We start from the raw sequence: 27,064 nt of genomic DNA, 5'->3' as shown, positions 1-27,064 counted from the left end.
GATACAATAATTGTAAAAACGTATTCAAAATGTTTATTAACAAACAACGTATTTTGTGAATAAATTATTAGTGCCACAGTTGCCTGGGCACGTACGATGGACTTTCAGTGCATGGAATCCGAAACAGGTTCTACTTCTCAGTAATAATATGTGGGATCTATTATATGCATATAATCTAGACTAATTGTTCTCCATTTAACTTCCATTGTATTCAGTAAACGTTCAGCTTTGAAATTATTTCATAGGCATTGTGGTGTGTATTTATAGATGGATTTTTCCTTTCTGCTTGATGCAAGCTCGTTTACAAGGGCAGAAGATGACCTCATCATCACAGTTGCTGGTACCTGGTAAGTAATCGTTATTTAATGAAATAGTTCTGGATTGAATGGAATGTAACCGCCTGAACTGACTATTATGAACGCGGATTGAAGCTGCGCCTCTGCAACCTTGACCGCAAGACTGTCTCCCCTTTTCTCTCCAGGTGGGTCTCCTCCAACCAGCCCAGAGCCTTCCCTGCCCTTTCCCACGCGCCAGCCTCTCTCTTTCCATTTTCTTCAATGGACACAAACAGTGATGGTTAAATGGATGCCAGAGTGGGCTCCGGTTAACAGATCCATGCCATGTTTTGATTTCAGTGAGAATATGTTTCCTGTCGCATTCCTGTGGCTTGCCAGTATTTCCGAATTGTGCCACACAAGTTGTTTTGAAGCTATCAGCAGTGGTCCATAGCTTGCTCTAAACTTACTGGGAAATAGCGTGTGTATATTGGGGCTAGGCAGTGTCTGCTTGCCAGGAGTATTTTAGCCTGGAGAGGCAAGCCCAGGTTTTGTTGAGCCTGTTTGCAAATGTTTAATAGATGTGCTTATCTTGACACAGCTGTGCATTTCCAGAGGATCAAAGAGGTCAAGGCTATAAATAGGACACTTTTTGCATCTGCACAGTGCATGGGATGGCAGTACATTTCTTCCCACCCTGTTTCCTCATGAGGGACTTCCTGTCCACTTGTGTTTGCATGCTTTATCATAAGGGTCTACTGGGACACCACCCATTCCATCATACAATAGTCTTCAGTGGTCTGAAAATGGATGCCAGGCAACCCCCATGGCGTGTGTGCTATCTAGCATCACTCCTTTCACAAAGGCTTACAAAGGTGGGAATTGGGCTGCCTCCTGGTGAAGTTATCGCCAAAACCCTGTATTCAAGGCAAGGCTGCGAGTGGATCCCTTTCATATTGTCCTGAATTACAAGAGGGCAGCTGCATTATGGTAGACAACCTATGAAAGTCCTGGCTATAGATCAGTGATATCTGCACTATTGAGACACCAAACCATGCATGATGCATGCTGTGATTAAAATATTCATCAACGTCACTGTGATTCGGTTTCCAGACAGGAACACTCTCTGCTTCGCTCGCTAAGAGGCAAATGGGAGGAGGAAATGTCCACGTGGAGTCAGGCTCAAGTGTCATAATCCTTTGAGTGAAAAGCTTTTCTGCGCTTTCTCCTTGTGACTTAGGACTTGCAGTACCAGATGGGTAAACTAGATCAGCAGCCCAGGACGTCTTTGAGATAACCTTGCTGAAGCTGACCTACACACATCGGGTACAATATAAAATAGCTTAAATTCTCCTCTCAAGGAAGTAAAGCCATGCACAGATTAAAAACCAAGACAGTCCTTATGACTTCAAGTTTCTTTGTACTCTGCAAAGAGAAAGTGGGCAAGTGGAAAGAAAACCACAAGTCAAGGATGCCATTCACATCGATATGATGGCTAGAAAAGGCCAATTGCTGAGCTGGGGTCCAGTCCAGCCAGACCCTCAAGTAGGAAGAGGCATGTGTGCTTTGGTGCAGCAGATAGGCTGCCAATTCAGACAGCACCGAGATAAAGGCTGTTGCCTTAATCTTGTTAAAAGCCTGAAAGGGGAGGACCAGAACCAACACTTAGAGAGAGTAGAGGGAATATTTTTTTCAGGACCTCTTTAAGACAACCCTCAACACACGAAAGACCAAGAATATACCACACTAATGCTTAAAGGGTTGCTTGCTTCTCCAGTACCTTGTTACTGACGTATATATGTATGCTTTTTAGTTCGTTATATCACAACATACTAATTCCAGGCAATTTTTTATCAAAAATATCAATTTATTTACTCTCAGTAAAAGCATCACTAAAAATACAATCACAAGTTTCTGTAATACAAATTATTACACTATTACCTAAGATCAATTATTGCACATTTTTCTCTGTTGTTGGCCTCATTGGCCACAACAAAACAAGGACCGCTAAAACAGGCTACTATCTAATACATTTCTTTACTAACAAATAGTTCATCAGTAGAGGACAGACTCATCTGTTCTTAATCAATTTTTTGTGTCCTCCCCTTTCTTTACTGGGTTAATATCCCCATATTAGATGTTCTAATCATTCATACTCATATCATCCATACATTCTCTCATTCTGTAATCCACACTACCCTTCACATCGATACGATGGCTAGAAAAGGTCAATTGCTGAGCTGGGGTGCAGTCCAGCCAGACCCGCAAGTAGGAAGAGGCATGTGTGCTTTGGTGCAGCAGATAGGCTGCCAATTCAGACAGCACCGAGATAAAGGCTGTTGTTAAAAGCCTGAAAGGGGAGGACACCAGAGCATGGAGTCATGAAAGGTGATGAGCAGATTTGAATATGATGGAGGTGGCCTTTCCTGTTATTGCACCGATCTTGCACTGCTCCAAAACCTAATGTGTGGTGAGTGAGAAGCCAATGCTGCCTTCACATAGGAAGGCAAGGGCTGGATGATCATGAATATTAGGATCCACCATGTCAATCTGGCCACCCATAGTGTGCAATGCTCTTTGATTATCAACGTAAACTCACACAGGTTATGATCATTGCATGGTGTTTGTGTATTTCTCCAGAATAATGCATGACCATTTAACAGCCTGCTTAAGACAGTGAAATCATCTATGTCATATAATCGATTATATTCTGTATTATCCATGGCTGGCCGGGAAGAGGCTGGCAGAGGCACCATGATATGATATGATATGATATGGCATTTGTAACACACCTATACACAAGTGATTCAAGGCGCGACAAGGCAGGGAGGGGGGACAAAGGGAAGACAGACAACTATCTTACTAGGCCAGGTGTCATTCAGATCGTGCAAGTGCATGGGAAGAGGGGAAGGGAAAGTGCAAGGGGAAAGTGCAGTACAGGGGTAGTAGAATAACAAGATAAATAATAAAGGGCCAGCTGGTGGCAAGTGCAAGGTAAGTGCAGACAAATGCTGGGAAGGGGGCTGTAGGGATACAGAGACAGTCCCGCAGTGCAGGGGTTGCCAGGGAGGCAGTACAGAGGGCACGTGGCTGGGCCAGGGACCGAGATCAGTGAGAGTGGTCCAGTGCAGATTCTGTGCAGTTTCAGTCAGGAATTTAGCAGGGGAGAGGGGGAGAGAAAGCAGAAGCAAAGAGGAAGGTTTTGAGGTGCTTCCGGAACCGGAGATGGTTTCCTCAAGTTTCAGGGAAGCAGGAAGGCTGTTCCAGAGGGAGGCCCCTGCCGCGGCGAGAGATCTACCCCCAACTCGATGCTTGGAGAAGCGGCTGACCCTGAGGGAGTTGGAGGCTGATGAGCAAAGAGCTCAAGAAGGAAGATATTTAGGAAGAGAGAGCTGGGGGTATTTTGGCCCTAAGACTAAGAACAGTTGGCTGCCTTGGTGCTGCTCCTGGAATTTGTGAATGGAGCGTGCATGAGGGCAGGCTAGGGCACGGCGCTGGCTTTTGATGAGGTTTTGGAGCTTGGAAGTACGATGCGCATACGCCGGCTTGTGGGCCGCAGGGTTCTGAATTTGATCTGTGACAGGATTGGGAGCTGATGTAACTGCTGGAGGGCTTGGGAGGGGTGAGCATTGTTTTCTTCAGGCAAATCATTTTGCTATCGCATGCCTATTTCCCATTCAATATTCCTAAATCATAGGCCATGAATATCTTACTGGCAAAACCCAGCTACAAATCACTGTGCTATGATATGCACGCATTGAGATTTATTGGTATGCTTTCGTTCTATGTCAAAACTGAATTCCCTATGGCCACATATATTTTTCATATATGACGACATATTTGCAGTCGGATCCGCAACTGGGCTCTGATGCTTAAACAAGCCCAGACCTTGAACTATGAAACCTGAAATTGAATAAACATAAACTCGCTTATTGGGGTTACGGCCACAGAGATGGCCATTTTTAAAAATTATCAAAAAAACTGAAAATGCCCTTGTCTGGCGTATGGTTTATGTTGACATTTAAAAAAAAATAATGAACTGAAAAGAGGTAGACATCTCACACAGCGTCTCTCCTACAAGTGCTTTATATTACTAATATATTCAACCTCAAGCGTCTATGAAGTAGTGTTTGACTAATTTCCATAGCAGTAACTATATGAATAGTTAAAACAGTGACACTCAATTTGCACTTTTCTGCTTCTATTTTTAAATAGAATGATTTACATACAAAACATGCGTTTTTCTTTTCACAGTGAGAATGAAGAAAATAAGGAGCTCTTAAGGAATAATTTTGCAAATTTTACTGTACCTTTGAGATATGAAGCTCAACTCAAAATCTATGGGTGAGTAACATCTTTTTGTGTTATCCCCCCTATTTAAGGTAATGACTAGAAAATAATATGTATTTAATTTAGACCTCTGGCCCATGCCTGCAATTTCAAGAGGATCATTCCCAAAAACGAGTGTATCTCTGCCAAGAAAGATATTTGTTTCGCCTGATTTTCAATTATTGGGGAATTTGTAGAGTTATAAACATTTTGAGCAGGGTTGAAATCAAGCAATTTGGTGTAGAACCTTAGTGAGAGCTACATTAGAAGAAACTTACCCATGCACTGAGTAAAAGTGCACCGCTAAGAGACAGTTTATTTAGAACACTCTCGATAACAAGGCATTTTGAGTCACCTCCATAGGACGGCTATGTAGTGACCAGTGATTTCTTATCAGATGGGGAAAGAGTGGGTTACAGGATTGGTGAAAGAGAGAAAGGCAAGAGAAAGAGCATTGGAGAGAGATTGAAACTTTCCAGTGAAGAACTTTGGAACTCATTTTCTGGGGGTTGCTTGTTCATAGTTCCCCTGTAAAATAAACAAGTCTTATTTCATTTAACAAGTAACAGTGCATTTCATACACGTGTACCCTAAGTGTCACTGAGGTTGTTTTCACAGCAGCCTTGCTGAGAACCTAATAATCACTATTTTCTGGGATATTGATTGGCAAAGTACTCAGTTTAGGTAGTAAGTTAATTACACTTGAAGCTTTATTCTATCCTGGCTGGTGGGAGGTCAACCTCAGTCATACTTTATTCTCAACCCTTCTTTTCTGAGAATTTGCAAAAACAAACATCTTCTTGTCAGCCCATCCCATACACAATAATCTTTTTCCGAAATTATGTAATGCCTTGGACAATTTTAAATATGGTATGCATAATATGGTGAAAAACGGATGAGGCCAAGTCAAACCAAACTATTAGATGCTATAAATGCTGGATTGGGTCTTGAAGCTGGTCACCGTTGAATAGAGGATATACTGAATAGGTATCAAGGTAATCTGACATTTGCTTTAGCCAATCCAAAAATCCATTCCCGCTAATAGGATGTTGGCATTTCTCCAGATAAATGCTATTTTTATTTAAATGACATAGATCAATACACATTCGGATGGATCAATTACAGTAGGTTGCTGAGAAAGCACTATAGGTGCAAGCCATTCTGTGGCATCCAAAAGCTCAGAAACATTCACTTTGACATTTTTACTCAACACTGCAGCAAAGGAAGCTTAAGTGCATTGCCTCTTTTCAAACTATGCAGAGGAGATGCTATGCATGATAATTTGTTTACATCCCACATGTTGATTGAAAACTAAACTCTCTAATAACTTTCTTATTCTATGTAGCTGTAGTACCGGCTGCTTGCTTTTTGGTTCCATTATCATTTCAAGTTATTTTTAATATGGCCACACTTATAAAGATACCTTCTTTCTGTTGGAAGTTAGCAACAGGTTCTTAACCCTTGAATTGTACATTTGCATCAAAATAATCTTTTTTCAGATTTCTGTTCCACCATAACACCAAGCTGTATTGCTCATTTGCACAAAATGCATTATTTCCTGTTAATATGGGTCTCACTTCCTTTCCTGGGACTATGTTGATGGTGGAACCAGAGAATGACATCATATATGTTAGAAGGTCATTACTTGCCACCATAAAATAGGGAGGTGGCATTCCTTTAACAGGCACTTTTCATATTCACTTCCTCACACATTCAATGTTCTCAGTCATAGACGGTTCCTCACTTGTAAGCAACATCTACTATTGGATGCGGCACGACCATGCTGGCTGTTTCTGCTTATTTTATTATATCGTACCTCATTACCGCCATCACTTCTTTCTTCATTTAATTTAGCCTTTAGCCTATAGTTCATGCAGAATCATTCATCTATGGGCAAAAATTGCAGTTTACCCTTTTTACTGATTATTCAACCCTTTTGGTCCTAGTAATAACTTTGTTTAATTTTGTTATTTTGTATGACCATACTTTATCTGGTAGCTTTGACTTGTTATATTTCATCAACTGATTCCTGTGATATTCTTGAATGTGTCAAAATTGCATTTTCATACTAAAGATCTAAGTGGAGTGCTGTAATGGTTCCCCTTTTTCCACTTAAAAAAAGTATATACATTTCCGATTTCTCCATTCATTTTAAAGAAAGAATGGTCATATAAAAGGTGCATGCGCATTCAGAACAATTTTCGTTTCCAATAGCCCCTCTTAGGTATTCCAAGAAGTCTGATCTTCTGAAACAAAATAGTGAAGCAGCAATGATCTTTTCACTCGACAAGCTCAATGGGTAATTGTTGAAAATGAAAGGTGTGAATGGAGTACATTAAGCAGGCAAAAGGGGGTGAAATTCATAATTTTCACAATTGTGAAGTAATGTATTTCTCTTTGCATTACCCCTTTAGTGAAATTTCCATTAAGGAATCATGCACCAAGTTACTTTGCGGGGTATTTTCCATACAAAATAAGTGGAAAACTGGAAACATTTTGAATTATGGTCACACTGCATAAAGTGGTTCCAACTATAACCATTCTGCTATCAAGGCGTCCTAGGAGTCACCATCAAAAGAAACTCAGTCCAGAGTGAAAGTGGATTTGGCCGCCCTGTACCCAACAGTTCCTTTTCTGGCGCTACAGGCTGCATGACTTAGGAGGACACATGGAGCATGGAGGCTCCAATAGGCACGCCTGATCCAATCTCAGATTACATTTTTGAGTGTTATTGGTCATACACTTCCTGGATGCAACATCGCTGTTGGAAGGAGTGGCCACCTAGAAACAGCTATAAGCAATAAACCCACAGGCAGGAACATACACCTGAACTGAGCAAGTTCCATCCAAGCCACACAAAACGGTCCATTACCTACCACCTGGCCATCCGTAACTAATGCGCATGCTACTGCTGGAAGCCAAGTGACAATCAGCTTACACTCTACAAAAGCTTCTTGCAAATGGGCCCCTTAGCCAGACAAACTTAGTCCTGGGAGGATAGCTCAGCGGCAACGTTTTCGCCTTGGAAGCAAGATGACACAAAGCAACACAGGTTTCGAACCCCGGGTCCGTGCTTAGAAACCTCTGGGTATTTAAGCCCATTATAAATACGCAACAAAGACAAAAACAATTACGCAACTAATAAGAAAAATTATTCCTGTAACAGCGCCTCCATGGCCGCGGGCTGTGTGAGCGCTTTAAAAATGTAAAATAAACTGGCAGGGAATTTGATTGTGCATTGAAAATGCCCAGGATGATCCTGATACACTGTAGAGACAGCAGAGATTCAGAACACATAACGGTGGGTTTCACCTACCATCCAGCACTAACAAACCGAATTGGATTGTTAAGGACCTACAGCAAATATTCAGCAGGGATTGTGAGCTGAGAGACATTTTCAAAACAACTCCACTAATTGCATACATTCAGCTGAGAAACCTACCACAGTCTTTGAACAGGAGTACATTTCCACTAGGGCAAGAACAAAGAAGATATGGAATGTATACGTGCAATGCCAAGAGATACACAAATTGCTACTATCCTTATATGAACTGCCATAACAAACCCCCAGAACCAAACATTACTGATACAAGGGAAATAGAACTACAAATCAAGAAATGTTGTATACCTCACCCAATTCAAGAAATGCCCACAAAGAAAGGTATGCAGTTGAGACCTAAAATGAACTGTGTGTAAAGATGAACCTACATAGATGCACCATCTCCAACCACAAAACAAACACCAGTGAGTTGACCCTTCACACATCATCAATGAAAAATACAAGATGTATAAGTGATGTTTTTAAAAGTTGACAGCACCAATACCACACACAGAAGAACGTGAGAGCTCAAGGACCAGAAGATGCTTAAGCTACAAGACCGATGTCTGAAAATAGGTATAGGTTTTATGGCACTCTTTGTTCAGCTATGCATCATGGCCCAGTAATGCAATCACATCAACATAGTCAGAAGACAACCCTCCAGTGCCATCTCTCACCAATAGCTGTTGGACCCTACTGTTCAGGACCCCCAATAGATGAAGGCACAGGACACAGGCAACACAAATGTTGGACTTCAAAGCTCAAACAGTTGGCGCCCAGTGACAAACATGAGACACACAGACAACAGCGGACATTGCACCCTTAAAAAATGGGTAACTGTGACAAGGTTGCTGTCACAGCCCTGTCAGAGGAGAGAGAGGACCTGACCCCACACACCCCATACGTGCCAGGGTGTGTGCCTTAAGGCCACCTCTCAACCCCTTGTTACCTGAGAATGTTGGCACTTCCGAGGACAAAAGTGCTGCATCGGGATGCCAAAGAAGCAGAGCCTGATATGCCGGTCTTGCGCAGCCTCCAGGACACAGTTTGTGCCTGTGTCACAAGTCTCTCCCCTGTTTCTGTTGTGTACTTGCGACCTTCTGGGATTTCTTCTTCTTTACGGTCCGGGATTTGTATAGTCCCGAACGCCGGTCTTCGGCGTCCAGCGTGAGCGTAGCGGTTCAGTTTCCAGGAGCGTTCTACAAGTCCAGGGTAATTCCAGGAAGTAATTAAGGTACGCTCAGAGGCACGGAAGACCGTGAATCGAGGGCGGAAGGTTTTCCAGGAAATTGGGGAGGAAAGGGAACAGGAGGGAATTCAAGGGACTGGGAACAAGGAATCAAGCGAGAGCCCCGATCGAACTCCGGCTAAGCACGTCCGACTACAGGTAGCGGTAGCGTTGAGACGCGCAGAGCAGCGGGGGCGTGTCTCTTTTGTAGGATGAGCAGCGTGGAACGCATAGACTGATCCGGAGTATTCTGTTCCGGGCGGCCATGTTGGAAGGATAACTGTATGCAATCCCCTGCGAGTCAGGGACCAGGAGGTCCAGAAAGGATGTAGACGACGGTTCATGACAGTATGCCTCCTCTGGAAACCAGCTCCTCCGGGTTTGCCCGGATGGATCAGATGAAATCATCGAACCAATCTGGGAGCATTCATGTTTGACACGGGTTCCCAGGTACGCTCACTGGTGGGGTACCGTTTCCACTCAACCAGATATTGTAGTTGACCCCGTCGATATCTTGAGTCACCAATCCTGGAAACCTCGTATTCCAGTTGATCATTTACAATAACAGGGGTAGATCTAGGAGCTGTTCGGGATGACTGAATGTATGGTTTTAACAGAGAAGTGTGAAAGACTGGATGGATTATTTTCCAAGATTCAGGTAACCGAAGTCGAAAGGCCACTGGGTTGAGGATTTCTTGTATGGAAAAGGGACCTTAGTATCTGGGAGCCAGTTTATTGGGGCGCAGGTGTCGAGGAAGGAGCTTCGAGGATAACCAAACCTTATCCCCTACTGAATATGAAGGTCCAGGTCTTCTTTTAGAGTCAGCATAACGTTTGACATCTTCTCGGGCCCGTTCTAGGTATTCCTTAACCTCCTTATGTACTGTGATGAGGTTTTCGATCCTGGAGTCTACTGCAGGTACTGGAGTAGGATGTGGGAGTACAGAGGATAGGACTGATGGATGGAATCCTTGGCAACAGAAGAAGGGACTGGTCTTGATAGCTGAATGATCTGAATTGTTATAGGCAAATTCAGGGTCTTGATAGCTGAATGATCTGAATTGTTATAGGCAAATTCAGCCATAGGTATTAGGAGTGACCAATCGTCCTGAACTTTGGTGGAGAAACATCGTAGATATTGTTCGAGAGTCTGGTTCACACGCTCCGTGGCTCCATTGGTTTGTGGATGGTAGCCAGAGGATAGGGCACTTTGGATTCCCAGAATACGACATGCTTGCTTCCAAAACTGAGATATGTACTGAGGTCCTCGGTCTGAAATGATCTTGGAAGGCAACCCATGAAGTCGGAATATGTGTTCCAGGAAAATTCCGGCAAGGTCTGATGAGAAAGGTAGTTTGGATAAGGGTGTAAAATGAGCCATATGAGTAAACAAATCAATAGTGACCATGATTGTTGTTTAGCCTGTAGAGGGTGGTAATTCCACGATAAAATCAGTGGCGATGACTTCCCAGGGTCTTGTTAGTATTGCTGGTTGGAGTAGGAGTCCGGCTGGCTTCTTATTATCGTGTTTGTTCTGATTGCAAACTGCGCATGTTTGGACATGGATCCTAATATCATCCTTCATCTTGGGCCACCAAAACTGTCTTTGTACTAGATGGAGAGTGTTGGTTATCCCACGATGTCCCGAATGTAAGGTATCATGACATAGACTTGTGATCCTTTGTCTCAGTCCAGGAGTGGGAATGACTAGGCGATTATTTTTGAATAGATACCCGTCCTTAGCTGTGAGATTCCATCTGTTATTTCTCTTGTGCTCCTTCCAGAGGTCCGAAAGTCGAGTTTGGTCTTGGATATTCTCCAGGAGGGTGAGTGCTTGGGCAACAAAGATCGTGTGAGGAAACATCTTTGGAAAGGTCCGATCCCCAGAGTTTTCATAGTCAGGACGTCTGGAAAGGGCATCAGCAATTATGTTTTGTGATCGAGGGACATGATGGATGTAGAACTGGTACTGGGCAAAGAAGAAGGCCCAACGGGCTTGACGACTGTTCCTACACTCCAAAGATTGTAGAACTTGAAGATTTCGATGGTCCGTACGGACCTGGACTGGATGCCTATCTCCCAGGAGTAGGTGTCACCATTCTGTGAAGGCTTGGCAGATGGCTAGCAGTTCCTTTTCCAAGACGGAATAATGAGTCTCACTGGGCGTCAGGGTTCATGAAAGGTAAGCAATGGGGTGCTCCAATTTGTCCTCAAATTCCTGTTTTAGTACTGCTCCCATGGCGTAATTGGATGCATCCGTCTCCACTAGGAATGGTCGGTTAATATCGGGTTGAGCCAGGATGGGGGCTTGAGTAAACTCTGTCTTTAATCGTTGGAATGCCTTGTCTTGATCTGTAGACCAGAGAAATGGAGCATCTTTCTTCAAGAGAGCAATGATCGGTTGAACAATTTCAGAGAAGGACGGTATTAACTTTTGGTAAAAATTGGCAAGTCCCAGGAAAGATTGAATCTGTTTCACGGATGTGGGAGTCGGCCAAGATAGTATGGATTTTACCTTTGAAGGATCCATTCCAATTCCTTCTGGACTAAGGACAAATCCTAGGTAATGAACAGAAGTGACGTGAAACAGGCATTTCTCGGGTATAGCTAGGAGTTTGTGTTCACGTAATCGTTGTAAGACTGCCTTAACATGCTCTTCATGCCTTAGAAGGTGCTTGGAGTAGATCAAGATGTCATCCAGGTAGACGATAACGAAAAGGAACAGCATGTCTGAGAACACCCTATCCATGAAACGTTGAAAAACTGCTGGGGCATTAGCAAGTCCAAAGGGCATGACCAGATATTTAAAATGGCCGAAGGGAGTTCTAAAGGCTGTTTTCCATTCGTCACCTTCCTTTATACGAATGAGATGGTAAGCACCCCTTAGGTCTAATTTTGTGAAGATTACTGCACCTCTGACTGCTTCCAGGATATCCAATTGAGGGGTAGAGGATAACGGTCCTTGAGAGTGCACTGATTTAGACCACGGTTGTCCAGACATGGTCTGAGTTCTTTGGTATCTTTCTTTGGAACGAAGAACAATGAAGCACCCGCTGGAGATTTGGACGGGCGTATGGTGCCATTTTCCAGGTTAGTCTCCAGGTATTCTCGGAGAGCCTTCTTTTCAGGTTCAGATAATATAAACATTCTGCCGAAAGGAATCACAACTGTGGGTTCGGTATCGATGGCACAAACCTCTGGCCTGTGAGGAGGGAGAGCTTGGACTATCGCGGTAGAAAAAACATCAGAAAAGGCTTGGTAGGCCCTGGGAATCTGGATGATGTTAGAAACGGTGACTGGACTTTGTTGGTGCTCTTGAAAGTCTCTAGAAGGCTTTGGTAAGGTATCCAGGGATAGGCAGTGAGCCATACAAAATTCAGATCCAAGAAACAGTGAGCCGGCTGCCCAGTTGATGTAAGGATTGTGCCTCTGCAGCCAGGGCATCTCAAGAACCATCGGATAATGGGCTGATTTAATAAGGTCAAATTTGATTCTCTCTTGATGGTGATTAATACAAAGTAGAATCTCTTTAGTCTGAAGGGTAATGGGTCCTGAGGAAAGAGGCCTTCCATCAATTGCCTCTACTGGTTGCATTGTAACTCGGCTTTCATGTGGAATGTTATGAGCAGTAAACCAATCTTGATCTAGAAATACGCCCATAGCTCCGCAGTCAACTAATGCCAGGATGGGGTAGGATACTGTCTTGGAAGGCGATAGTAGGGCCTGCAGAACCACAAGTTTATTTTGTCCAGGAGAGTTCAAAGATGGAATAATGTGGAGCAAACATCTCTCTCCCGACACTGTGCTCCATCTAGGATCGGGAGCTGGTGTTTCCCGAACGCCATGGAGGAGCAATGGGACATTCTCTCACAAGATGTTTATCGGAGGCGCAATACATGCATAGACCAGTATGGATTCGTGATGGTCTTTTGGAGACTTGCCTTAGACTTCCTCTTCTCTGCTCTTCTTTCTTGGATTCGGAAATCTATCTGTAAGGATAGATCCATAAGAGCCTGGAAGCAGCTTGGGCAAGCCACCCTAGCAAGCTCATCTTTTATTTCTTCGTTCAGCCCCCTTCGGAAGAGTGTAAAACTAGCTTCTGGAGACCAGTCTGCTTCTTTCACAAGTTGTTTGAAACGAGTAACATAGGTGAGCATATCCTGGGACCCTTGTTGAAACTCAAGTAGTCTCTCTTGAGCACTATACACCTGCTCTGGGCGATCAAACATTTCCTTAAGGGCTCTCACAAAGCCATCATAGTCATCCAGGAGAGCGTCGCTTGTATTGACTAGGGGGGTTGCCCAAGTCAATGCATTTCCAGTGAGGTGTGAAATCATAAAACCCACCTTTGCTCTAGGAGTGGAGAAGTAGTAGGGCTTGAACGTGAAGTGAACTAAACACGAATCAAGGAAGGCTCGGAGAGTCTTGGAAGAACCGTCATACTTGTCCACTATTCCACCCAATATTACATTTTCTTTGGTTGCAGAATCACGTGATAGAACTAGCTGCTTTAATGCTGTGTTCTCTGCCTTGAGGTTCTGTACCTCCGTTGTTAATTCCTGCATGCCTCGCATGAGGTCTTAAACGGCGGCTTCCATCTCTGAATCTGTATCGTTTTTAAGGCGTCTCAATCTGTCACAAGTCTCTCCCTTCTCACCTGTTTCTGTTGTGTACTTGCGACCTTCTGGGATTGCTTCTACTTTACGGTCCAGGATTTGTATAGTCCCGAACGCCGGTCTTCGGCGTCCAGCGTGAGAGTAGCGTTTCAGTTTCCAGGAGCGTTCTACAAGTCCAGGGTAATTCCAGGAAGTAATTAAGGTACGCTCGGAGGCACGGAAGACCGTGAATCAAGCGTGGAAGGTTTTCCAGGAGATTGGGCAGGAAAGGGAACAGGAAGGAATTCAAGGGACTGGGAACAAGGAATCAAGCGAGAGCCCCGTTCGAACTCTGGCTAAGCACGTCCGACTACAGGTAGCGGTAGCGTTGAGACGCGCAGAGCAGCGGGGGTGTGTCTCTTTTGTAGGATGAGCAGCGTGGAACGCATAGACTGATCTGGAGTATTCTGTTCCGGGCGGCCATGTTGGAAGGATAACTGCATGCAATCCCATGCGAGTCAGGGACCAGGAGGTGCAGAAAGGACGCAGATGACGGTTCATGACAGCCTGAGGAGAGGAAGGGGCAGAGCCAGAACTGGGAAGTTCACCAACGTGGGTCAGTGAACTAAACCCATGGGATGCGGTGACACCGGTCATCGCAGAAGGAGGAAAGGAACATCCACTAGGCCACCAGGGATTTTTAAAACAACTCACAAGGCAGACAGCAGACGTTGGCAGGGGAACATCTTGGGGCCCAGTGTAGAGAATGGTCAGGTGAGATCATTGTGTGAAAGTAAAGCGAGTGATGAAGTCTGGAAGGAGGCACCTGTCCTAATATCGTAAGAACACTACACGGGCTGACGGGCTAGGTCAAGGAAAGCCTAGAAGGTCCCTAGGGAGCCAGTAATCCATTTTATTTGGGAAAACCCCATTCTCCAGCATGGGGTCTGGCATGGATTCACATGCTCATGAATATTCCCTGTCGTCAGGCTGGGAATCCTCGGTAAAGAAAAAATCAGTATCAGTTTCGTTTCTGATCTGTCTTTCTTAGTAGTAACCAATCACTGATCTCTGGGTCATACTGCCCCCAGCCAATGACTGCTCTCTCCCTAAGCCCCGCCTCTGGCAGCTATCCTCAGATTTTTACTGCACGCTCAAGTGTTGGGAGTCCTCGTGCTTTAGCTCTCGAGTTTTTGCTGCGTTTTCACGCTTTTTCAGGAGATTTTTTCGGTTTAATCGAGCCTCAAGCTCCACCGTTTCTACTTCTGATAACGGGGATCCGTTTCGGAATTCTTCTACGCCCCTCAAGGGTGAAGTTTTCATCGAGTTTACGCTTCTTGGAGGATTCCGGAAGATCTGCGGCCTACCTCAACGGACATGGCCCAGGACAAGGGAAGCTCGACGCCCGGATCCAAGCTGTTCAGGTGCTGCACTGGATGCGGATTACAAAACGTTTTCAAGGAGGACGAGCATTCGCAATGTCTCTACTGCCTTCGTGAGGACGAGACGCACGTGGAGAAGGACTGTGCGTTCTGCAAGAACCTTTCGGAACGGACCAAACAAGATCGTCGTTCCCGCCTCGCCGCCTGGCTGGAGAAGGGCACAGCAGGTGAGAAGGCGAAGAAAAAGTCTGAACGGGCTTCTAAATCCTGTGAGGGCGCCCCGGCAACGAGGGCCCAACAGAAGGCCAAACACCGCGAGTCCCCAGGCACCGGGAGCGCCGAAAGGTTGGGCTCTTCGGCTGCCAGGCAGGGCGTGACTTCCCCGGCACGTTCAACCACGAGCCAGCGCTCTGGTTCGGGGAAGAGGAAGTTCGAGAACTCGGGAAAGCTGCTGGAGCGGCCCCGGTCGATCTTGAAGGGGGAGCAAGGCGCTGACCCTCCCCCCCAAGGCGTAGGCCCAGGACGCACCTAAGGTGGTGAGGGCTTTGATCCAGCCGGCAAAGGCCTCTATCGAAGTGGTCGCTGCGACCCTGGCAAAGCCGGCTGAGACTACGCCAGTGGAAACGGCCTCTGTGCCCAGAGTATCCCTGCCACCGCGGAGGGAATCCTCTTTCCAGCCCATCGTTAAGACCCCCGTGAAGTCCCCGGCGGAAAAAGAGGGGGGGGCAGTGGCCATTACAGGCTCGGAATCAGCCTCTGAGGAGGAGCTGGTGGAAACCGAGAAGGACCTCAACGAGAGGTTCATAGGCCTCAATGAGAGGTTCGAGAAGGTTCGATCCCAGGGGACGGTCCCCGCTGACATGATCGAAGATAGCGACGATGGCGACAAAGAGGGCCCAGTGGAGCGGCCATCCCGTCCGTCACAGCCATTACCCGAGCCCCAGGATAGCTTGGCGGCCATTTTGTTGGCGATCCAATCCTTATGTACCGAGATAAGGACGAGATTACCACAGACCCCGACGGAGGATCCAGAACCAGGCCCGTCGGGAAACCCTCCGAACAAGCGGAGGAGAGTCCACCCCTCTCCACCCTTCGTTCCCGCGAGGCCTGTGGACCCCTCATCCCCCTCACCGGACCCTAGAGAGGATACAGCGACGGATACAGCGACGGGGACGGACGACGACGGCGGCAATGACACAGCAGACATCCCGTCATCACCCCCCCTCGGGCTTCTCCAGCCGACGAAATTGGCTCCTTCCACGCCATGATAACCAGGGCATCCAAGCTCTTCCAGCTCTGCCCTGAAGAACAAAAAAGGAAGCGTTTCTTTACCAACGACGAGAGGCCAAGAGGAAGACGGTCCTCGCTGTGCCTTTGCTCGACAACATCTGGGACGAGGGGCTTGCTGTCCTCAAGAACCCTTCCACGACACCCGCCAAGAGGGACAGGTACGAGAAGAAGTACCGAGTCCCCGATGCCGCTCCCTTGTGCCTCAAGGCCCAGCCCACGCCAGACTCTGTCGTCTCGGCAGTGGCTAAGAAGAAAGCAGCGGGTGCGGCGGTTTCAACTTCCACTTCCCCGCCGGACAGCGAGGGCAAGAAGTTGGACTCCATGCGACGACGAGTCATCTCGTCGGCGGCGACGACGATTAAGGCGGCCAATGCCTTAGCGATCGTGGCCCGCTACGACAGGGAGCTCTGGTTCAAGATAGCTCCCCTGCTAGACTTCCTACCTGACGACAAGAGGGCGGAGGCCCTAGAAATTCTGCAGGAAGGCGAGGTGGCGTCGGATCACGCCATAACGGTGGCAACGGACATTGCCGATACCGGATTTCGCCAACTGGGCAACAGAGTTTGCCTCCGACGACGAGGATGGCTCAAGGCGACAGACTTTCGCCAGGACATCCAGACCTGAGTGTTGGATATGCCGTTCGACGTCAACAACCTTTTTGGTAAGGCGGTAGACGAGTCTCTACAGGCCATCAAGACCGACTCGGAAACGGCCCGGACCCTAGGGGTACTTCAACAGCGACGGCCCTTTCGGAGCTCCGGAGGCAGACAGGGTGCCTCCAAAGGATCCAGCGGTGGCTCCTCCACTTACCGCCAGGCGGCCCGCTCCTCTTCACAGGAGGCCTACAGAGGTTGCGGCAAGCAAGGGGGATCCCGCCGTCGTCGCCAAAGAGGCCAAGGCGGCAGGGCCGCCTCCAAGCAAGACTGACCTGGCTGGGTCGTCGGGCCCCCACCGAAGCACACCAGTGGGTGGCCAGCTGACGAAGTTCGTCAGCGTGTGGGAGTCCATCTCCACCAACCGTTGGGTGCTGGACACCCTGGCCAACGGGCACTCGCTGGAATTCCAAAAGAAGTGTCCTTGCATTCCTCCCGTGGCCAGGAAGGAGAATCACGTCCCTCAACTGCTGTTGGAGGTAAGGGTGATGCTCAAGAAAGGTGCCATCGAGCTCGTGCCCAGGAGGATCTGGGGCTCCAGAGTGTACTCAAGGTACTTCCTCGTCAGAAAGAAGACAGGCGGTTGACGCCCCATCCTGGACCCGCGTCGGTTAAACAAATACATCAAGGCGCAGAAATTCAGGATGGTCACCCTCCAGTACATGCTGGGACAGCTGGAGGAGGGCGACTTCCTATCGTCTTTGGACCTGGAGGATGCATACTTCCACATCCCCATTCTAAAAGGGCAGAGGAACTTTCTCAGGTTCATGGTTCAGGGACGCCACTACCAATTCAGAGCCCTACCGTTCGGATTAAAGTCGGCACCCAGGGTATTCACCAAGTGCCTGGCACCAGTGGCGGCGCGGCTGCGCCTGCAGGGGATCCACGTCTACCCCTACCTGGACGACTGGCTAATTCAGGCAAGGACAAGGGAACTCGCCGTTGAACACACAGCGAGGACCGTCCAGCTGCTCACGGAACTGGGGTTCGCCATCAACTACCCCAAATCCCACCTGGTTCCGTCGCAAGTAGCACTGTTTCTGGGAGCGAAGCTCGATACAGTGGGGCAATTGGCCTCCCTGTCAGAGGAGAGGACCAAGACCATCCTAGGCAAGGTGCGGCGCCTGCTAGCCACGGACGTGGCCAGGGTGAGGTCCATCAAGTCGCTCCTCGGGATGATGTCCTCATGCATCTATCTTGTACCCCTTTGCAGACTTCGGATGCGTCCGCTACAGGAGTTCCTCGACGCATGCTGGTTTCAGGCGACGGGCTGCTTCGAGGACAGGATGCCTCTCAACGAGGAGTTTCGTCGGGCGATCCTATGGTGGGGTACCCTTGCTCACCTCACTACAGGCACGGACTTTCAAACCCCAGCGTTTCAGGAAACGGTGACGACGGACGCTTCTCTGGAGGGCTGGGGGGCCCACACCGGAGATCTCCACGCAAGAGGCCTTTGGCTCCCGGAGGAGAGGTCTCTCCACATCTACATCCTGGAGCTCCGAGCAGTGTTCTGGGTGCTCAAGTCGTTCCTTCCGTCCCTCAAGGACAAAGTGGTGAGGATCTTCACCGACAAAACTACCACGATGCTCTACATACGGAAGCAGGGGGGCACCAGATCCCCAGCCCTATCCAAGGAGGCCCAGGATCTGTGTCACTGGGCCGTCGCCCAGGGGATGTTTCTGGTTCCCTTCCACTTGGCAGGAATAAAAAACACCATCGCCGACTCACTCAGCAGGGAGCTGCGCTCGTGCCACGAGTGGGAACTACGTCAGGACCAGGTGGATCGGCTCTTTCGACGATGGGGCAAACCCCGGATCGACCTTTTCGCAACGGCGACAAACTCCAAGTGCCAGAGGTTCGGCAGCAGGTTCCTGCAGCCGAGGAGCATGGGCGATGCTTTATCGTTCTCTTGGGACGGCCTGTTTCTATACACGTTCCCTCCGTTGCCATTGCTGCTCTGCCTCATAAACCAGCTCAAGAAGTCCAGGTGCAGAATGATCCTCGTCGCACCGGTGTGGCCGAGGCAGATCTGGTTCCCGGACCTTCTGGACTTGTCAACGACCCCACCAGTCAAGCTGCCGGCAGACGCGGATCTTCCCTCCAGAGAAGGGAGCGCCATTCTCCATCACGACCCACAGTCGCTGAACTTGCAGGCCTGGCTCCTGCAGCACTAGAGTTTGGAGGGTACGATATCCCGGCTGATTGCAGAGAGGCTCTTGCAAAAGCCAGGGCGTCCTCAACTCTTAAGTGTTATGGTCATAAGTGGAAGAGGTTCTCTGTCTGGTGCCGTGCACAGAAGATTAACCCTCTGCGGATTACGGCTCCTCAAGTAATGCCGTACCTACTGTCGCTGGCCAAAGCTGGACTGGCTCACGCCTCCATCAAAATACATCTGACTGCCATCTCCCGATATACCAGGACTACGGGACGGGCGTCCTTGTGGTCTCATCGCCTGGTGAAGGAATTTATGAAGGGACTATTCCGATCGTTCTGCCGGTGAAGGCTCATGGGGGCCCCATTCGAGCCTATGCATTCGGCGCCCCTGAAGTTCCTGCCATGGAAGACAGCGTTCCTCGTGGCCATCACCTCCGCACGACAAGTGGGAGAGATCCAGGCCCTATCTTGCAAGCCTCCATACTTGACTTTTCATGACACGAGGGTGGTGCTGAGGATGCACCCCTCCTTCATGCCCAAGGTGCCATCGGACTTCCACCTCAACGAGCCCTTGGTGTTACCAGTTTTCTTCCCGTCGCCTTTGACGCCGGCCGAGAGGACTTTGCACTCGCTGGATGTAGCTAGAGCGCTGAAGTTCTACGTGGACCGCACAAAGAGTTTTCGGAAGACGTCACAACTGTTTGTGAACTTTGGGTCTGTGAATCAAGGGAAGGCTCTCTCGAAGACTTCCATTTCCAGATGGCTCTCCGTCTGCATCATGCACTGTCACCGGTTGGCAAACCGACTGCTGCCCGGCCGTCTGAGAGCCCATTCGACCAGAGCGATTGCTGCTACTACGGCGTTCCTGTCTGGTGTGCCCCTGCTGGACATCTGCAGGGCTGCTACGTGGAGGTCAACGCACACCTTCACAAGATTCTACTGCGTCGATCGGGACTCCAGGGAGGAGTCCAAGGTCGGTCAAGCAGTGATGCGCAACCTGTTCGCCTAAGGTGAGCCTGGTGAGGAGGTAAGAATTGCTTAATGTTGAGTTTTGGATGTAATGCTTAATGTTGTGCCTTTGCCACCTCCCGTGGTTGTGCATGTGTATACTGCTATGTATTATTTTATTCATGAGCATGTGAATCCATGCCAGACGCATGCTGGAGAAGGAACAAGTTACTTACCTGTAACTGTTGTTCGACAGCATGGGTCTGGCATGGATTCACATGCGAACCCTCCCACCTACCCCTTTGCGGCTCTTCACTTGGTCATGCTGCCATTTTGCGTGCTACCAAATCTGAGGATGGCTGCCAGAGGCAGGGTTTAGGGAGAGGGCAGTCATTGGCTGGGGGCAGTATGACCCAGAGATCAGTGATTGGTTACTACTAAGAAAGACAGATCAGAAACGAAACTGATACTGATTTTTTCTTTACCAAGGATTCCCAGCCTGACGACGGGGAATATTCATGAGCATGTGAATCCATGCCAGACCCATGCTGGAGAACAACAGTTACAGGTTAGTAACTTGTTCCTTAGTCCCAGTGCCAGTCATGAGGTCAGGAAGACAGGTGGCAACATTAAATAAAACTAACATCCCTGTTACGGACGTCATCCATTTATGCATAATATTTTTATGTTATTTTAAAACTGGACTAACAGGACACCAAACATCTTTTCATTGGGCTAAAATTATCACGATCATGAGCAAGAAGTCTTTGGGTTTTAAGGACTGCACCAAGTGTCAAAGAATGATCTCAGTCACCAACACCAATGAATTTGCATTGGAATGTTCTAAAATTATCACAAACATAAGCAAGAAGCCTTTGGGTTTTTAGGCTGCCACATGTGTCCGAGGAGGATGTCAATCAATGCCACTCATGAATGGTGCGTTTGGCGCTTTGGAGACTCGAGGGAGTGCAAGCTCTTCATGTCACAGGAAAACATGAAGGAGGCCATTCGGGCACCCTGGGATTCTAGGGACCATTCGGAACCAGAACGTGAGCACTCAGCCCACACAGGGTAGGTGTTCCAGCCGGAGCCGTTCTGCTGCTTCCAAAGCGAAAAGGCACAGGGAAGGTCTCACTTTAGGAGTGTTTCTTGGCCATCAGACACAGATCCTTGGAGAAAAAAAAGAGATTCATCCACCAATGAACCTCCAGTCAGGGCAGTGTGGGTGACTTATAGCAGAGCCGGTGTCGGTGGCCTTGTGGGATTAGGAATTCTTCCAGCGCAAGATGCTGGTCATTTTTGCTAAAATGCATCAGCAACTTCTGGTGCCTCCCACCATGCCTGCACTGCACCGCAGATCCATAGAGTGGTCACCACATGTTTTTTTAGTGCTGGGGCATTAGGGGCTTTGGGCCGAGAGGGCATGGTAGTCAACACTTCCACTGACTCCATGGAGTAGAGTGCTCAGACGATGGCACTACATGAGCGTGGTAAGGCACTGCGTACAGTGCTGGCTAAGATGCTGGAAGTGTCGTAGAGGCCAGTTTGCTTCCAGGGGGAGCCCTCTGCTTGGTGCCACGCTCAAGGGTCTGTACCTTGATGGGGAGAGATGAAGAGTATGACATGGATGATTGGGGCGCACACTATTGCATGGCCTGGCAAAGGTTTGCGCACGCATAAAAAATAATGTGGATGCAGAGATCCTTGGAGATCTGCCTGATGCCAGTGGCCTGGTCACCTCACCTGAGATTATGCTGAATGAGCAGATTCCTGAAGACCTTTGTGCTGAATTTGTGTTGTATGTGAGTGTCATACAACAGACAGTTAAGGCCCAGGAGAGTCAGGTCTTGGATGCTTACATGCCAAATGAAAAGGATACAGCCACTGATGTTATGTTGAAGTATCCCAACACGAATCAGCCCTTCATCCCACATGCAGAGTTTTTTAAAGACACAATGGCTGACATCTGGGAGAAGCCTGTGACTGTGCCAGTTTTGAATAGGATAAATCTGAATTCAATAATTCTGAAGTATGTTCCCTTCATCTGTTAGGGTATGCCCTTCTCTGGAAACATTTAAACATTGTCTAAAGCAACACCTTGATTTTATGTAATAGCTCTTCTTGGGTTTTAATTATTGTTTGTATGGTGTTTGTTTTCTATATCTTTGTTTTATCTTTAACTAGCAGAAGCATCCCTTCTCCGAACGGTTTCTGTAGACTGACATGATAACACTGATCCTGTAGGTCGCTGTTCCGATTAGCTTATCACTTGATGTACTTTGCACCCTGAAGTAAACTGCACTTAGAATGGAGGCGTGTGGCTGGCTGACATACCCCGGAACAGACGTTGCGGGAGGCGAGATTTCTGTGCTGTTGCATACTTGGACTTTCTGTGCTCTCTCCCCACCCGTCTCCTCACCCTGGCATGGTGCAGTTTGTTGCAGTGCATTGCTGTGCAAATATCTTGGTTACCGTGCATCCTAGGGCCTGGAACGCGAGTATTGTTCCTCATGTCGGGACCAGACCTTCAACGACCACATTGATGTTTCGCCAATTTCAGGCAACCATCTCATGCGTGAAGGTGCTGAAATAGAGGGAAAGAGTGGGGTGTTAAAATGGTATGTAGCTCGTAAGGTCTGGAGGCTCCTAACAGGTAACTCTCAGAATTTGGTGCAGATTGGTGAAACGGTGTGGAATTGTTTACGGAACAACACAACGCCAAGCCATAAAACCACAAACAAATGTTGAGTTGTGCTGTGAAATCCAGGGAACGGGGTGGGGGGGTTGGTGGATGGCCAAATGTCATGTAGCCAGTATTGTCCGCAGGGTCCTGACAGGTAACTCTGCAAAATGTGGTGCAGATTGGTGAAACAGTGTCGAATGTATAAGGAACAACACTTCGCCAAGCCAGAAACATACAATTTTATTTTGACTTGTTAATGAAATCCGGGGATCAGGGTGGGCTTTCCAAATCTCATGTAGCCAGTGATATCGAGAGGGTCCTAACAGGTAGCTATGCACAATTTGGTGCAGATTGGTGAAACAGTGTGGAATTGTATAAGGAACAACGTTTTGCCACAAACAAATTTGGACTTTTGCTGAAATCTGGGGAAAGGGGTGGTTAAGCCATTGTTGCATTCGATTCGCTTATGGACAAAGTTGAGCCTAGCTTCATTCGAACCGTTGCTGACTTGCATCTATTGGATGATTTCATGAATTGCCCTACACACAGATTGCATACTGTCAAGCGTTTTATCCAATTTTTCACAGAAAGTATGCTATATGATGCACATTTTTAATCCACTATCAAAAAAATGTACTCTGGGAGAGAACCCTGTCGTAACCTCCTTGGTTGGTTCATGTTTCCTTGAGAGGCTTGGTCGCTCTAACGTATTTGTGTCCCTCCAATTAAGAAATTCACCAGCTGCCACCTATGTTCCAGCATAGGTAGAGGACACTTGGTAGCAATAGTAGCCACAAGGAAGGTATACAAGCTGTGGTATAGAGGCTGCACACACTGTGAAGGCTGCAGTGAAGAATCCTATTACTCTTCCAGAGACTTATATGAAAGTGGCGCTTCCATAAATAGCGGAGATTAAATCATTGTACAGGACAACTTCAGGATATCCAAGAATGGAGAACAGAGGCAACGAAATTTGGGGACCCTGCATTTAAATATAAGAATCTATTTGTGGGATTGCTCAGATGCCATGGTAGACCTTCCAGACTGTCTTCATTAAAGCACGAATAGAGAGCAAATCCCTGGAATAATGAGAGGATTTTGAACTGCAGCATTGTAGCTTATCTACAAGTAACCCTTGCCTAATTAGAAGGTTAATAGTTTTGAGATGATGTAAGATTATATGAACAGCCCCGGAGGAATCCCCTGGTGCAAACAAGAAGGGGAAAGCATGACCATGTAGGGGTTATTTCAACAGGCCGTATGAACGAGTAACACGCGGCGATCAATTTCAGAAGAAATGTATATTTAATTGGCTGACTAAAGAAATTGGGACCGTTTTTTTTAAAGGTGACAGCCACAGTTAGTTTTGGTTTGTTTTAAGTTGGTGAGGGGGTATTTCCCTGCGTTCTTAGATAGGGCACTTAAGGGGCACTTCTGATATTCTTTATGTGAACATATATTTTTACATTGTGCGACACAAACATTAGAGAATTAATATATATATGTGTAGAACATTGTGTGTTATTAATATGCTGCATTTAACGAGTCATACAAGCAGAAAGGCAACACAATAGCGATGTATACAAAACAGATTCCACAACAGAAATGCAATTCGCTTGATCTTATTGGCAGCATTTGATAAGCTCTTTCCCTCGTAACCAACGTTGTCTTTCAACATTTGCCCCACTAAAAACAACCTCACGAAAAGCAGTGCGTTTACGTAACAATTCAGCATCACTCAGTGTCCTCATGCCATAGTTTTTCAGATACGTTTTTAGGTTTCTCTGTCTCAAATCTTTATGGATTGGGCAAAACAAAGCACAGACGTCCTTCAATATTACTTGTGGCACAAGGGCACTCAAGTGCGGCATTTACTTTCTATCTGCATTCTACTATTGCCAATGGTAAACTACTGAGGCGCATCTTAATATCGAGTTCTCATTTGTAATGGGTATATGGTGTCCAAAGAAACATCAAAATAAGATTGCCTTTTGATTTGAAAATATTCAAGTGCTGACATACAGCTCACAAATGTTCTTACACAGTCGTCTTGCTACTATCTTCTGTATTCCATTGCTGGTGTGTCCATTGTCATCTTTTTATGGATTAGACCATAAAGTAGTCAGTCCAGTTCAGGTTACAAGATCTTTAACGTGTATGCTGCCCTGGAATGAGTCTGTACCACTAAGACTCAAAATATCAAAGAGTTCCTCTTTAAAGGACGTTAGGCTCAACTTTTTCCATAATCGAATATGATAGACCAATGGCTTAGTTTGCGATTCATCAGTTATCCTCATAAAACATAGTTCAAATGGAATAGTAATTTCGGAGTACCACACAGAAGACCCAATAATGTCTTCAAACGAGTATTCTCAGATGCACCCAGAGTCTTGGCATTCACATACCGTCATAGTTTGGCATCATAGAGGGCGGCGTGCAAAGCTTTCTCTTTTTACACCTCCATTGCCAAGCTTGTGGACCTATTTCCATTCAAATATGCAAAGTTGCATGTCATAGTACTTAATCACGAGAGTGATGGTCGACATTTTTCCTATAGCATTTTCCAGTCTCCTGTGTTACTAAATCGATAGCCCAAATAATCGAAATAAGATACCTCCTGTATCACCTTGGTTGCAATCTCAATAACATATTTCTTTAGCTTCTTGCATTGGGACCTACATACCGTCAGTTTTGTTTTGCTATTGTTCATTTCTGGACCTTTATAATTGGAAAAATAACAGAATGTTTCTGTTTCGTTAAGCCTACAGGTGTTTTAGACACCACTTTTGTATCATCTGCTTATGAGAGAATACCAATCCTTTGCTGTTTAAAGAGAGGAGCATTGGGATCGAGGAGGAGGGAGAAATGACCCGCTTTGAAAAACTTATGCTTTCAACGACCACAGGGCTGGCCAAGAGAAATAACGCACAACTATGGGGTTCAGAGATTGCCCCCCAGTATGAACAATGGGTGACAGACGTGGACGCTTGTATAGCAATGGAGCACCGCGTCTACACAGCCAGAGGCTGCCCCGAGAAAACCGGCAAAATATGGCAGAAATGGGAACAAACGGTGTGATCAACAAATAAAACTGCGCAATCCTGTTGCACAAAGACTATGCAATAACTATAAAGCATAGAAATTCTCCAATTACTGTCCCGTATGGACTGTTGTAACTTAACTAATTATGGGAATCAGTTGCAATGCCTTGGACGTGTGAATGGAAGTCTTGTTTGTATATTGTATTTTGTTGTTTTTCAGAAAATACAATAACATATCTTATTAAAAAAAAAAGAAAGGAGCATCAGCATTTAGGATCGAGAGGGTATCTACTATCTCTATGTAGAGACAAACCACGAGGGACGACAATAAACACACCTGCCTGACTCCCTTTTCCATATTAAAATCCGTCATCATCTCTTTCCCATCCCACCTCTTCCTTCACCAGTAGTCCCAGGTTCACTACAATCAACAATAATTCACATTATTCACATATTGTATGATACCATGCAACACATTAGTTCTGACTTTGTTATGATATCAAATGCAGATGTTAAATCTACGAACAAAACCGATGTGTCTTTTAAACAACAGTAAATGTATACATTAATAAATACGATCTAGCCTGATCCATGGTGCTAAGTTCCTTTCGGAATCCCAATTGCCGTTTCCTTAATATTCTCTTTTCAGCTGCCCAAGATTCAGACCTATCAGAATTCCTTTCCTGAAAATGTTACTCGTACGATCTGTCAATGAAATCGGTCGGCAGTGTCGTGAAAGATAACCACAGACTCTTCTATTGGATTGGTGAACAACCTTTAATGTCAATCAGCAAAGGCAGCATACACAGGACAAACAGTAACCCAACGACAAACGAGACTCAGCGCAGCAACCCCCCTCTTCCCGACACTGGCCTTTATACAGAAGAGGAGAGCCCAAATCGAGGTATGAATTCCATAGGCAATTCTTTTGCAACTGTGACAGCATCTGCCCTCAGGCACAGGTAGGCTTCCACACACCAAGAAAAAAGAACACATCCACTATTACCAGGCAACATGAAAACATCATGGGCTTGGGGAGCTGCATGACATCTGTCTGTACTTTTAATAAGGGACCCTTCGGTACAGGACGTGTAGACCCTCCTGGCACAGGGTGGAACACTCCCCTTCCCTGGGGAGGCTGTAATTGCTGAATCTATAGTGCTAAGA

At 46.7% G+C, this 27,064-nt stretch overlaps 1 protein-coding gene across 1 annotated transcript in view; it reads left to right on the top strand.

Annotated features, from left to right (window-relative positions):
- The window catches only part of ITGA4 (integrin subunit alpha 4), a 911,072-nt gene that overhangs the window by 641,741 nt on the left and 242,267 nt on the right, over positions 1–27,064 (top strand). The window contains exons 20-21 of the mRNA XM_069616079.1: positions 268–347; positions 4,530–4,619. Coding sequence (XP_069472180.1) covers positions 268–347; positions 4,530–4,619 — 170 coding nt within the window. The remainder of the gene's footprint in view (positions 1–267; positions 348–4,529; positions 4,620–27,064) is intronic.

This window comes from Ambystoma mexicanum, chromosome 9 (assembly GCF_040938575.1).
Source record: "Ambystoma mexicanum isolate Mex_15411 chromosome 9, UKY_AmexF1_1, whole genome shotgun sequence".
NCBI lineage: Eukaryota > Metazoa > Chordata > Amphibia > Caudata > Ambystomatidae > Ambystoma > Ambystoma mexicanum.
The sequence above is the reverse complement of the archived record's forward strand: the minus strand, read 5'-3'. Positions and strand labels throughout refer to the sequence as shown.